The sequence below is a fragment of the Nipponia nippon genome, unplaced genomic scaffold, assembly GCF_047370975.1.
Source record: "Nipponia nippon isolate SJK-2023a ecotype South Korea unplaced genomic scaffold, ASM4737097v1 scaffold_17, whole genome shotgun sequence".
NCBI lineage: Eukaryota > Metazoa > Chordata > Aves > Pelecaniformes > Threskiornithidae > Nipponia > Nipponia nippon.
Genome location: NW_028262333.1, coordinates 10,357,242 through 10,371,616, shown reverse-complemented (window position 1 = coordinate 10,371,616; position 14,375 = coordinate 10,357,242). Strand labels below are relative to the sequence as shown.

At 41.8% G+C, this 14,375-nt stretch overlaps 1 protein-coding gene across 2 annotated transcripts; it reads left to right on the top strand.

Moving 5' to 3' along the window:
• Window positions 1-65: 65 nt before the first annotated feature.
• Window positions 66-12,871, top strand: SAR1B (secretion associated Ras related GTPase 1B). 2 transcript variants are annotated; one of them, XM_087754227.1, is made up of 7 exons: window positions 66-205; window positions 5,132-5,205; window positions 8,814-8,933; window positions 9,739-9,804; window positions 10,350-10,453; window positions 10,612-10,743; window positions 12,207-12,871. In XM_087754227.1, exons 2-7 carry the CDS (start codon window positions 5,148-5,150, stop codon window positions 12,321-12,323), a joined length of 597 nt encoding a protein of 198 aa, XP_087610353.1. In that variant the 5' UTR covers window positions 66-205; window positions 5,132-5,147; the 3' UTR covers window positions 12,324-12,871. The 2 variants fall into 2 exon arrangements, with proteins under 2 accessions (XP_087610353.1, XP_087610352.1); XM_087754226.1 differs by having other exon boundaries at window positions 79-329.
• The last annotated feature ends 1,504 nt before the right edge of the window (window positions 12,872-14,375 follow it).

Genomic DNA, 14,375 nt, shown 5'->3' with positions numbered 1-14,375 from the left:
GGCACTTCCGGGAGCGGCGCGCTGCGGCAGTGGGCGGGGCCTGGCGCCTTAAGGGGGCAGGGGCAGGGGCAAGGCCGGGCTGCGGGTGGTCCCGCGGGGGAGAGGCGGCACCGGCGGGAGGGCCCCGCGGCCGTGGGCCGGGCGGAGCGCAGCGCAGCGCAGCGCCGAGCTAAACCGGACCGGACCGGACCGGACCTCAGCCGCGGTGCGTGCGACGCGGCCGGCCGGGCCCGGAAGGAGCCGCGCGGGGGCGGAGCGGGGCGCATCCGCGGGGTTGCGTGTCGGTGCCGGCGAGCGGAGCGCCCGCACCTCAGGATCGGCGGCGGCGGGTGAGCGCCGGAGCGGGGGGCGGTGAGGGGCGCGGTCCGCCCCGGCCTGCCGGGGGCCGCCGCCTCGCCCTCGGTGGCCGGCGGAGGGGCCGGGCGAGCCCCGCAGGGCGCCGGGCCGCCCTCGTATCCTGCCGGCAGCGGCCTCCGGCCCGCGGCGCCGCGGGTGGGCCTGCCCGGGGGTCCCTGCGCGCCCGGGGAGGCCGCGGCCTGCGTGCGGGGGTGGGCAGCGCGGTGGGGCGGGGGCGGGCGCTCCCTTCGAGGCCCTCTTCTCCTGGCTCGCCCCGGGGAGAGCCCTCGGGGCTCGTCGGGCCTCCGGGGCTGGGGGCGCCGCCGCCCGGAGCGTGGGCCTGCCGCGGCGCTCGGCGGAGCCTCGGTAGCCCTGGCCCTGCTTCGCCCGGGGGCTGCCATGCTGAGGAGCGCCGTGTAGGTATCACCCCGTAACCTGTGGGTGCTCCGCAGCCTTCTCCTGTGACTGTCTGTCGCACTGTACCCATCTGTCAACGTTTATTCCAAGTACTGTTATTTCTTCAGAAATTATGACTTTTAAGATTTTTCTAATAAGCAAGTGAATGGCTGCAGCGGGCCCTACGCTGAGGATGTGCTCTGTCAACTGGTTTTTGTGAGCGGGGCTGCAGCCGAACCGCTGCATCAGGTGCCCTCAGGAACTAGCGTGCGTGTCGTGGTGCCATCTTCACAGATAAACTGTTTCCTCTTTCAGATGTGCTTAAGATCTTTGCTAAACTCAAATAGGCTGTCTCGGAGCAAAAGATGCGCTATAACTAAATTTAAGCCGTCTGCCATACAATACCTAACCTTTCCTGGTTTTCAACCCAATTAGTAATGGACCAGTATGATGATTGCTCTTCCTGAAATCTCAAGAGATGGCTTACTATCAAAAAACTGATTAAAATACCCAAAGAAAATCTATGCTGTTACCTCGTTTTCAGACTCTGTCCCTTTCCTCAACTCTTAAAATACTGCATCAAAGTGCAGTTTCATATCATAGAATGAACTGTACTGTAAAAGGCAGATAACAGCTCATTCACCGAGTTTCATTGGGACTTTGATTTTTGTTGTCCATGGTAACATTTTACAATGTTAAAATGATCATATGTGAAACTATTACTTTAAATGATTGTGTTTAGATCCTACTTGAGAAAATGCAAGGACACCCTTAACAGGAGACTTTAAGCTCTTGCTTGCAAGTTGTGTTTTGAGACTTAACTGTGGCTGGGGTGTGCAGAGTTGGTGCGGTTAGGCTGGACGGAGGTTCCTTTCCCAGCTCTTGCTGACATCACCCACTCAGGCATAGCACAGTGTGTTTCCAGTTACTGCAAGAGCTGTTCAGCTTCGGTGTCACTGGTTTCTGTTTCCTAATTATTCCATAAAGGGATTTAAAACTGTCTTTAAAAGCCTGATATCTTTCCTCTCTTATCTAAAGTTTCACAGACTTCGGAAGTAAGCACTATTCTAACCGTTTCAGAAGTGAAATGGTGAATTTTTAGCTAGAAAAATCTTGAAAGTAGGGGAAAAAATTTTCTGTTTTTCAGAATATAAAAGAAATAAGCGTGTGTTTGCTTGCTAGTCCTTGCTGTCAGTGATGTTCCCTTCAGGAGGCTGGTTCAAGATGTTACCAAAGCCTCTGGGTGGGAATTCCGCATCCCCACAGTCAGAAGTGGTCTCCAGTAAGGAAACCCATCTCCTTGATCTATCGAGTGGCTTACAGGGCTCCATGGGAGTTACTGAATGATACTTTGCCAATGAAATAACGTTAGCCAGGGTTGTTGGGGACACTTTGAAGTGATAGCCATCTGTTGTTGATGTGATGCTAGAAAATTAACTTTCATATTTTTCTTAAGGAGTTATCTTAAGTAGTTGGTGATGTCTGTAAATGTAGTTGGTATCAAAAGATTGTCTTGTGTCCTGTACAAATTTTCATTAAAATGTCTTATTAACGCTTATTAATTAAAATGTCTGCTTGCAACTGATTATTTTCAAGGCAACCCTTGAAATAACTTTAAAATAGTATATTTTTTTTTTTATTCATCATGGCTTGTGAACAGCCATTGCCAGAGTTTTCATTGTTCTGCTTTTATGGTATTTTTAGCATGGGCCTGAGAGTTTAGGTCCGTGTATATTGAACAGCCTCAGCTCTCCCCTTAGTTTGGTGTAGCTCTGTGACTTGGATGTCTCGGCAGCGTAACAACTCTTCATACCAATGCAGAGCCACTGTGGCTTTTTCATGCTTTGATTTGGCACTGCTGTGAATTATGTAGTTACTTTTCCTGTGTGATAAGAGTAGATTTAATTTCTCTATTCAAATATTACTAGCGTACCTTTACAATTACCTGTCCATTTTTTCCCCATTTTAAAAGTATTTTTCTCCAAGCGCTGCCAGCTGATAAGGAGGCTGTTCTGGGTGTATTTGGATAGCTCTGTTTCGAACACCAATTTTCTTGTGGTGATGGAAATGTAACCTATATTAGTGCTACTTCAGCTGTGTTTGCAGAGTAATCCTCTTCTCACTGTAATCATTTGAATCTTGCCCCTTAAAGTCTTTTCTGTAATGCATAAAGATTTTATTTTTGTTTTATCCATAAGTTTAATAGATGGAAAAGGTTAATACAACTAAACGCTGTGAAGTTATTCTCACCTCAGTAATCTGAGCACTTCTGTTGCATCACGCTGTTTGCCCTGATTTGCAGGTTATTTGAGTCGATCGTTTTTCTAAGCCCCATAGAGGCTTTTCTCGATCGGTATTTTGCTCAAGCAATAAATAAATCTGCTGACGTGTATGTTCTGCCGTGTTTGCTTATTCTTGACCTTTGCTTTTTAGCCATGCAAGGGACAGTTTCAGTCATGACGTTGTGTAACTGGGTGTTTATGCATTGACAAGCGTATTTGATTTGTATTCTTAAAATTTGTGCCTGTTGCAGCTGGTCAGTTGTTCAGGGTAACGTAGGACGTGGGTAAGGGTTTTGGGGTTAGTCGTGGAAAAATCAAGGACTCTTAGCGCTTTGTCATCTTCAACCAGGGGGGCAAATATGGGCTGAAAAGATGTTGTTCCAGTGCAAGCAAACGTAATTAGAATATTCTGTCCTCCTCTTTCCGTATTATGTTTCTGAGATATACCTGTTGTTGTGTAGCGGAGGAACTCTGTTCGTTACCGTGAGTGTAACTGCTATGACAGATGCCTGGACTTTGATCTGGTTCTGACCTGTGTTTCGACTACCATGTCCTGTGCTCCAGGGTCAGAGCTGCCCTAAAGTCATCTTGTGACCCCCCCAAGGTACCGCTGCAGTGTCGAAATGAGTGCGACAAGACAGCCTGCAGTGGTGTGGATGCCTCTGCCAGCTGCACTTAGCAGTGCAGTCCAGTTTCTCTAGGGTAGTCAGACTCCAATGTCCCCTGATGGTAGCAGGGGTTATGCGCTCCAGTAGGAATTAGCTGGCTAAATGCTTCTAAGGGTGTTGCCCTTTAGTCTTTCAAGCAGTTTTCACGCTAGATACTAATTCACTGTGTCAAACTGGTGCTTTCAGTGTGATTATCCTCACTTTAGATAATGAGGAAATTAAGGTGAAAGCTAAGAAATTAATTGCTCATGGCTGCGCAGCGAACCTAGTGATGGCTTTATTCTTGCACCCCAAAGCATTGCTTTGGCAATAGCAGCGGTTCCTCCTCTGTGCTACCTGTCCTCCCGGGCACTCAAGGTGTGCCAGAGCTCCCTCGACACCTCCGCTGTGGCCGCCTGTTCGGAAGCAGCCCTGCCTTCGGTGGCAGAGGGTTTTTTTCCAGGGCAGGAACAACTGAATTCATCAGTCTGTGCAATCCACCCTGGCTACTTGCTTCTTTCCCTGGGAGGAGCATAGCAGCCTTATATATATATATATTTTTTTTTTTTTTAACCATACCACAAAGAAGGGATATTTGTGGAGTAGCAGAGCTTCATCCTGGTAGCAAGGGGTGTCCTGCCTGTGATGGTCGGCTGAAGTTGGCTGACGGTTGTATGGCACAACTGGAGTGTTGGTTATATATATAATACCTGGCTGCTCTCAGCTCAACCTTCTGTTCTTGAGTCAAAGCTGAAGGACTTTGGTGGGAAACATGGTGTTCTAGAGTCCTTTTTTAAACATAAGTTTTGCATTTAAGGTTTAAATTGTGGCAGCCTGTGCAGGACAGTACAGGAGGTCACGGTCTTTGAATGGCAATTCCGGTGCTCAGTAGTTGTTTCCCATTGCAAGCCAAACAGACAGGTTCTGTGCAGACAATAGGGATTCATTTGGTATCAAACTTCTCTGGATTCAACTTCACAAAACTTTTTAACCTCTTATCGCGTCTGCTTCAAGCCCCAGCAGCTCCCAAGAGCAGCTGGAGCACTGACTCTGCGCTGGCATCCCTCTCTTGCCCTCTCAAAAGTGCCGCTTTTTCCCAGTTGAAAAGTTTATGTGAAGATCCCATTTGAAATCTTCAGTGGAACATCACACACCTCCACCAACCTGTACTTAAGATAAAATTATTTTTATTTCTTGCAAAGACTTTTGTCCACATAGCGTTTTCCAAGAGGAGGAAAAGGTCTTTGCTGTTGAATCACAAGGTCTGGATTCTGTTTTCCATTTCTACACTAATTTTTTAATGTCTTATGGGGTCACTTAATTGGTCCATGATACAGTTTACCAAAACTAGATTCTTTTTTCTTTTTCACCCAGAACTTTGAATTACTTTTATTACCTATAAATATCTTACGATGTTTAATGTGCTGTTCTGACAGATCTTAAATGCGTTTTATTTTCTGTTTATTTCAGACTATAAGTTTCAGATATGTCCTTCATATTTGATTGGATTTACAGTGGTTTCAGTAGCGTATTACAGTTTTTAGGTAAGTTTTTATTGTTTGGAGTTTTTCCTTTCTGCTATTCTTGTATAAAATGACTGTTCACCTCTGTTATCTTCAAACATAGCCGCTGGTTAAATAATAATATTTGTTTTGGTGTATATTCAGTGACACTCAAACAAAAGTTTCACTTATCAATACTGAGTATTTCCAGAGTGTGCTCTCCACTCAATCTTACATTAATCCTTTAACCTCTTGAAAAAATTGTTTTCTTTCATGAACATAATAAGTTTGATATTTTTTTTTCTAATCATACTACATTTAAGCTGGTGTAATTCAGTTGACTTTTGTGGCGTTTATCCTGATCTTTTTCTGCTGTAAAGAGCTGAACTTAGTTATTTTAGTTCACTTCTTTTGCACACGAGGATATCACTTGAGAATCCAAATATGAGGGACTGTTCACAAAAAAATTAGTGCTGGATATTGAAGCCCTTGCTCATGTTCAGCAGTGCGTTATTCTGTGACTGGTGTCACTGAAATCAGTGTGAAACTGCACTGGTGTCTGCTGAAGAGCCTCAGGAAAGTGTTCCCTGGCCAAAAGAGTCTGCAGCCCATATCAATCCAAGGTGAGATACTAGCTTGTGCAAAACAGGAGGGGAAAAAAAAAAAAGGGAAAAAAAAAAAACCAACCAGGAGGAAAAGGAATGTTAGGATACCAAAAAAAGGAGCAGAAGTTGCAGATCACATAGGTAAAAGGCACAGTTTGCAAATTCGAAGTATTTTATTGGAGTGGATAAAAAGCATTTGTGATTAAGGAATCATGGCAAGCTGTGCCACCTGCCTTTTATCAGTTGAAAGTTTAAACTTTTTCACTGAATGTTAGACCCTTGGCCTACTATTGAAATAATAGCCAGTGAAATTTTAACTAAGTTGACTAATCTTTCTTATCTCCTCTTACTTAGCTGAGCAGTGATTACTGCATGCTAGCCCGCTTTCCCATTCCCGTGCATGCAAAGTCTAATTCTGGTGAAAGATACTGGAGCTTGAAGTAGGAAGGAGAATTACTTTCAGTATGTCTCTCTTATTCTAGAAGAAATACTTTCCCTTTTCATTCTCATTTACATTTACAGTTGAAGAAGGCTGAAGAATCACTTTATGAAGTACATCTTTGCACACGTATACTTTTAGAACACACAAATCTTTTTTTTAATGTATATATAAACTCTAGTCTTGGTGTAGCTAATAGCTGAAGTATTGCTGCTTGTTTGTCTTGCGTTTCTATGGAAAACACTTCGGAAGTGTGAAATGTTTCAGAGAAAGCAGCAGCACCTGATTTGGGAGCAAAGGCTCCTGGATGTCAAGGCTGAGAGTAGCAAAAATAATATTATTTTACTATGGTTTAGTGGGGTTTTGTTCAACTCATAAGGTAAGTGTTAACTGGAGTCTCTCCTGTGATATAAGTTAATATATGAAAATGTTTGTCCACTCCTTCTTTCTCTGTAGACATTAATACTTTCTCCTCCACTGTGTAGTTTGATAGCTAATATACATTTGGGCGTGTGAGAAGGTGAGTTTGGGAAATGAGTTGTTGTATTTGAAAGAACTGTGAAGGCACTCTAAAGTACCTGTCATAATAAAGTTCATTAATGAAATAAGCTGAGGAATGTGAAAAAATATTCATTCCAGCAGGTTACAAAACATGTCATGCTGGAACGCGATCCCAGAGATTAGCTTAAAGGCAGGGGGAGAAGTGAGCAAACACCAGCAGTGTAAAGGTCGGCCAGGCAGAGGCATGTGTGCCTCTGTAATGCTGCGGCATCAGCGGGGCTGAGTAGCCACCTGTGCAACAGCATTGCTTAAAATGCCACCAAATAAAACATACGAGGATAACACATTAGGTAAGAAGAAAAAATGAGGCCTCTAGAAACTGGTGTTACTGGCTCACTCTGCTGCCCGCTAGCCTCCTCATGTAGAGACACCTATGCAACTGTCAGCGTGCCCTTTGGATGGCCACCAGCCGCTTGCCTGTGGTGCCGAGGCACGGCGCAGGACGCTGGTGCATAGTTTGCAGATCGGGAAGGTTGGTTGTGCGTACGGGGGAAGGTGCAGTTCAGTGTAGGGACTGCAGCGATGGGGCGGTTGAGCTTTAACAGTAAAGTCTGATTGTGTACTTCACAAAATGTTTCTGCATCATCGCAGTGGTGGTAAAATAAACTGTTCTTCAGCATATTGCAAAGTACCACAGTACTATAACATTATGTAGTAAAAGATCGTGGTGACTTAAACACTCCCACATTACAATATTTGGCTGTATTTTGCAGTTCTTTTGCAGAAAGAGGACAGAATTCTGTTAGGAATGTAGCCCAGTTTTGCTTTTAAAGACATGTAATTTCAGCACATATATATATATATATATATATATATATATATATATATATATATAATTTTTTTTTTTTTTCCCCCACCCTGTGTTGTAAGTGTTCTGCCCTCAGCACTTGTGATGGCTGTGGGGTCAGTAGTGGCTTCTAAGGATATGTGCAGCGCGTAGTATCCAGCCACAGCTCTTTGAAGAGGGAGTAAGGGAAGATTTTCTCCTTAAAGAAGTCAAAGCTAAGAGACTCTTACTTCAGTAGTTTTTCAGTACAGAATGTGATTTTTTTTTTTTTTTTAATGAAATTTGTCTTAAAAATGTTTTACTTTGAATGTCAATCAGTTTGAAGCAGTGAAAAATAATCCTGGCATAGGATGTAGTGTTGGCAAGTTTAAGAGAATCACTCCTTGATAACCTTGAACTTAAGAAAATGGAGTGTTCACGTTTTACACATCCTTCCCCCCCTTCACAGTAACTGTTGCATTTACTGGGGTTACAAGTAGAGGAAAAAAAGGGGAAAAGGCATTTTTATAACGATGACAATCGGTGAAAATAAAATTTCTTATTCCTGTTATGAAGGCATTATCACATGACAGCAGTGTGACAGAATTGCCCTGACGATGCCATTCAGGATATATCCATACAATTTAGCTGGGGGTATGGGTGAATGTTACTTTTTGTCAAAATAATCTATGAACCAACATAAAAGAATTCATACATATACTAATTACGACTATTGACATTGTAATTAATTTCTCTGTAATATATCCATTGAGGTCTGAACTTTCTTTTTGCCTCAAACAAGTTTTTTCTCATAATTGGAGGTAGTTGAACAGAACTCCCTCTGTTCAGGATGGGTCTCTATTTTAGAGCCTGCTGTCAGCACTGTACCTCTCCATCGCCTGTGAGCAAAACTGTCCTTTTGCTGGGGCAGAGTAAGCTACACTGGCAAAATTTAGTCCTGTTTTGTTGTGGTTTTCCTAAGATAACGTAAATGCATTTACATGAGTGACACGTTTACATCAGTTGTGTGCCTGTCCCCCACTAAGCTTCCCGTAAGCTGCATGTGGTAGACATAGTGCAGCAGGCAAATGAGCAAGTGTGAATGTCGTTTGTACGAGTAGAACACAAAGGGCATTGATAAAGTGCTGCGGAGCTTGGCCGGTCTGTATTTTGTACCATGACTGTAACACTTTGCTCCTGGGAGCAAAATCATCTCTAGTGCTAGAAATTAACTCCTACCAATTTAACTGATTAATCAGTAGGTCCTTCTTTGTTCTAGGACTGTACAAGAAATCAGGCAAACTAGTGTTTCTTGGACTGGACAATGCTGGAAAAACTACGCTGCTGCACATGCTCAAAGATGACAGACTGGGACAACATGTCCCCACGTTACACCCCAGTAAGTTAATATTGCTGGTTCCATAGCTAGAAAGTGTTCAAAGTGTTGCAGGAAAAGCAAGATCTGATTATACATCATAAGACCAACAGTATAACTGGGGAGAAACAATGGAATTTCTGGGATTGCAATCTGTAGATAGTTCAAGTAATATTCAGAGAAATGTGTATAGGATTGTTGAATGTGGCGTATTTAAGTTTGAGGTGAGTAACAAGCAGAATGATGGAGCTGAGAGTCTAGGTTACAGAAGCTGTGGGAAATTGGGGCTTGCGGTGTTAGGGCGCAGCTTCTCTGTGCAGCTGGAAAATTAGCATTTCTGTACGCTGTTCTGATTTTTTTGGTTCAGAGGTTGCTGTGTAATTGTTATCCTGGTAGCCTCACAGGAGAAAAAGTTTAACACAGGTTAAAAATGTGGATTGGTGAAGTCCAGTAAGGAGGTGAGAAATTGGGAAAGGATATGAAGAGGAGAAACCTTGAACAGTATTGTATATGAAATGCTATCTTTGTGGCAAACCAGATGCCAGAGCCAACTGTTGTTTGTGTAATGTGTAGAGATAAATAATGTACGAATATTCTCTGCTATTCTTAGCATTGTAGATATTTCACATGTGTTCTAACAACAAAATGTTATTAACCTTTAAACAAATGTGTCATTGATTTTGAGAGAAAATGTATCACCCTGATTTGTTTCTTGAATAGCAAAATACTGAAAGGACCCAAGACAAAGTAAAACCTATATGCTAGAAGGTTAGACTGTTCTGACACACTGCATAATCTTCACAGAGAACATAATTCTGTGTATTTCTAGCTTCAGAAGAGCTGACAATTGCTGGCATGACTTTCACTACCTTCGATCTGGGTGGACATGCTCAGGGTAAGAGAATACGTAGACTCACTTCACTGAATTGAGTTAGAGTTGTCTACAGTCCATTTGTTTTGGATCAGAAATACAACTATGCTGCAGAGATTGACTTCCCACGCTATCTTTGACAGTATAAAAAACATTCACTGCTCTGTTGCCCGTCTCCACCATTTGTCACAAATCCCAAATACAATTTGGCAAGAGTTGCAGTAGAGCACACATTTTTGACGGATATCTGTATTTTGAAGAGGATTCTGTACTTTGAATCACTTACATTTAACTTTAAGCTTCAAACTTACTTTTGTTGACATAATTCTTGGAGAGGCACAAAAAGTTTCGGTACATCAGTGTGCATGTGGGATAGATTGGTGATGACAGTAAAGGGAATGATACTTTGGTCCGTTATTTCAAGTTTTGTAAAACATGAAATTGCATCCTGAAGACTGGCAACATAAGCTAAGCCTTCAAAAAAAATCCTGTTGCTTCTTAATTACTGATGTGCATCACTGAATTTTCGGATAATTTCCTTTTGTTTTTAATTCACATCTTCCCTGTAGCTCGCAGAGTGTGGAAAAACTATCTGCCTGCGATTAATGGCATTGTGTTCTTGGTGGACTGTGCAGATCATGAAAGATTGCTCGAATCAAAAGAAGAACTTGATGTAAGTTTAAATAAGTTTTTTGAAAGTTTTAACTTCTAAGAAATAAGCTCGAATTCCCAGTATTCAACAGAGCTCTGCTGCCACCTCGACATGAGTAGTAGCGATTTGACCTTCTATATTCTAAACTAATCTCTCCTCCTTTCTCCTTTCCTTTGTAGTCACTAATGACAGATGAAACTATTGCTAATGTGCCTATCCTAATTCTTGGTAACAAGATTGACAGACCTGAAGCCATTAGTGAAGAGAGGTTACGAGAGATGTTTGGTCTGTATGGCCAGACAACAGGAAAGGTAATGCTCTTTTTTTGTTGTTGTTGTTGTGGCCTAGGTTGGTTTTTTTTGTTAATGAGTTTGTTTGCATTATTTGTGTGTTGATTCCAGTTCACTCCAGCTACACAAAATAAATGGTTTTTAATTTATGAAGTACTTAGTACATAATAACTATGTATAGAATGAATGAATTGTGGAGTCTCTTTTTTGTGTGTGTGTTAGATGCATCTCTGCTACAACTTCTTTACGTCCTATTTAATGCCACAATTTTTCAGAGAAAACTTAATTGTATTTAGGATAATTTTTAGTACTTCAACTTTCCTATGCAGTACTTCAAAAGGATGGGCAAGTTTTCAGTTCTAGTGAGAACTGTAAGAGAAAACTGGATAAAGTCTTTCAGTAAGTGACTTTTCTCATTTAAAGTGCAGGCTTAGTACAATTCGTTACTTTAACAGGTTTACCTAAAGCTCAGAAATAGATTTACACCATTGTAGAAGTCTGAGTTCGCAGGTCATGAGGAAAAGAAAGTTCCTACTGGCATCGGTAGCAACAAGGCAGATTTATATTATGGATCTTCGTGATACTTCAACTCTTCCTAATTTAAAGTAAATACAGTGTACTACTTGTAGGAGACATTTGGAAACAGGGCACTAGAAACAAGCTGCTCTGTTGTCCTTTGCTCTTTGTCCTTGGAAAGACACCTCTGTGCAGCTGATAAAGCCATTCCAGTGCGGCTTCTGTCCCAGCTCCCAGTAGATGACCAGCAGCGTGGCTCTGCTGAGGAGGGCACCTGGTCTTGTAATTCCTCTTTTCCTCTAAGAGTATTTACTCTTAGGTGCTTCCCTTAAAGTTCAGTGCCAGTCAGAGTTTACGTTGAGCGGGAACAAATCTTTACCTTCTTGTTTTCCATGTGAAAGAGAATTGCACAGGTTAGTTTTAGAATAGATGTAATGGGCTATAAACAGTTACTAGTGACTTTTTTTTTTTGTATCCTGCCCTGGTTTTTACAACAGTGCACGTAGTCTATGAAGTATGAATACCGTTCTGAATCTCCAGTTGAGCAACAGCTTTATCGCACTGTGCTGATACTGGCAAGCCAGCAACTTGCACTCTTGCTATGGTCAGTCCTACAACTGGTAGCAAATGTACCTTTTAATCTGGTTAGAAAGCTATTAGAAACAGCAGGGAATTGTGACTGAAAACTGAGTATAAGCTCTCAGATTCTCTGTGCACGTGCTTGCTGTTGCGCTCTGGTTGCATGTGCTTCACCCTCTCCAAATGTGGATGCACATGAAAACATGCTCAGTGTATTTCTCAAGTGACCCTAATCTTAGTAACATGTACAAGTTTTAGATTAATTTATTTTCTGAAGTTCCAGTATCCAACCCAAGTTAAATAATGGCATTCCATAGAAACCAATGTCGATGTAAAGTAGCTGTCTTTTTATAACGATACTGTAACTTGGAACGCTTCTCTCTCTGCAGGGCAGTATACCATTGAAAGAATTGAACGCAAGGCCACTAGAAGTGTTTATGTGCAGCGTGCTAAAGAGACAAGGCTATGGAGAAGGCTTCCGTTGGATGGCACAGTACATTGATTAATGCCAAAATCGCATCAGTACATTCTGTCCCATGTCTGAGTATTAAGTCTGCTCCTTATTTGATCACTCGGTGTACATAACTTGAATTCATTTGACTGTTTAGTTATAAAAATAGACATTTTTAGCCAATTATATCACGTATGCTAAATTGTAAGTGTGAGGATTGAAAAATAATTTCAAGCAAGTTTGTAAGTTTAAGTACCACAACCTGTGAGCTTTCTAATCCCATGCAACATTCTTTTGCAGCTTTTAATTTAACAAGTCTCCGGCATCATTTTTGGTCAGAGCAACTTTCCAGTACAGTATGTTTGAATGCACTTTTTAACAGCTAAAAACTACGAACATGTGAAAAATATTTAATGCTTATGTTAAATTTTTTTATGTACTTTTTTGAAACTGGTTTTATAACTTTAGAGTATATAACCATCTTTCAAGGAATAATAAATAATTAGCTGATGGATAATTGCATGATGCCTTACGGTTTTCAATAATATACTTTCTTATGCAACGTCATGCAATAAATTTAAATCCAGTTTTTGGCAACTTTAATGGAAAATGTTTCATTTTAATGTGTCTTAACTAGTGAGGCTGCCTGATGATCTGAATATGTGGGATATTTTCCTGAAACACAGAAGGCCACAAAGTAGTTTCATTGTATGTTAGAGTAAGGTGGGTTTTTTCAGACTACCAAATTGCATTTATTTTAGGATTTTATGTTAGTAAAAGAGAAATCTAATCCAATGCCCTTATAACCACCACCTTTAAAAAGTACAAATAATGTAAATCGGCTGTGCCAATGTGAATCTTGAACTAACGTCAAAAGTGGTCTTACTCTACTGGTCTCTTGAATTAAACCCCTGAAGCAACACAAGAAATACAGTATTTTTCTGAAGAAATGAAAAATACCATTGCACTAAATATTCTGTTCCTATTTTAATTAGATTTGGAGTCTGCGAGAAGATTTGCCAATGAAATTGCCAGGGAAAAAAAAAAATGTTGCCATTGCTGCTTGTGAAAATTTATCAGCCCACACCCAACTGGCCAATTTTATTTTTGGTGTTTTGAACTGGGACAAGGTGGATTGTTTTCTGTGATTTTGGCCTGAAACCTAGCCAGTGTGGCAGCTGCTGGCTGCCCAGGTGGCTTATTTCTGGGGTAAAATTTGGTTATCTGACAGTCAGAAGTCTGGAAACGAGGACTGTTTTCCCCATCTTTGAGTGCATTAGCTCCCTGAGGAGAAAGCAGGTTAGTTTTGAAGAAGAGGTGTTGAAGCACGTGTGTCTGTCAATGTCTTGTTGATGCTGGCTGACACTGCCATGGAGCTCTGGTTGGTGTTTCCGTGTGCTGGGCATGTTTTACTCTAATCTGTCGAACGCAGGTAGGGTTTCAGCCCTGGAGTCACCATTTCATCGTGATGGGTTTGAGTTTCGCTGTGTAGTTTGTTTCCCCCTCGTAAGAGTACAAACTGCTATAAGTGTTTTTACTGAATCCCTTTTACTCATTGTTGTAGGTCTTCTCCAAAATACTTTAGGCCTTATGTTTCCGATATCCATGGCAGCAAATGTATTTCTGACTGGTTTGATTTCATAAATAACTTTCTCTCTTGACCTGCTGGGCTTGAATCTCAGATTTAAAGCCTATGGGCTCATAGCAAATAAATGAGACTTATCCCTTGGCCAGATCTGAACTTGTATGACTGAATATTGATGATCAGTTCCCTACAGTCCTAGATTGTGCATCTGAACAAGACGAATAATTCAGAACCTAACTAATATAAATTGTAACTGAAGTTCATTGCTGCACAGTCATATGCAAAGTGTTAAGCCTAGTTTGTGCATGGTGAAGTTCAGAGTGATGGTATCTGATAGGTTTTCCAAATGACCAACATAAGAGAATTCTGCATTTAAACTAGTGCTCAGCTGTAGAGTAGTGTCTCTGTTGCATAAATCAAAACTGGAAGTAAGAAATGGCCTCTCACCAGCATGTGGACAATATGGGAGTCTTTACTACCTACAGCCGTTACGTAGGGGACATGCCTTTTTTGTTTTTCTCT

What these genes read in the sequence shown, in the direction of transcription:
- SAR1B (XM_087754227.1), top strand. Translation starts at nt 5,148, where the DNA reads ATGTCCTTCATATTTGATTGGATTTACAGTGGTTTCAGTAGCGTATTA. An exon ending in TCTGGGTGGACATGCTCAGG is followed by an intron (nt 9,805 to 10,349) that starts GTAAGAGAATAC and finishes TCTTCCCTGTAG; the next exon opens with CTCGCAGAGTGTGGAAAAAC. An exon ending in AATCAAAAGAAGAACTTGAT is followed by an intron (nt 10,454 to 10,611) that starts GTAAGTTTAAAT and finishes TTTCCTTTGTAG; the next exon opens with TCACTAATGACAGATGAAAC.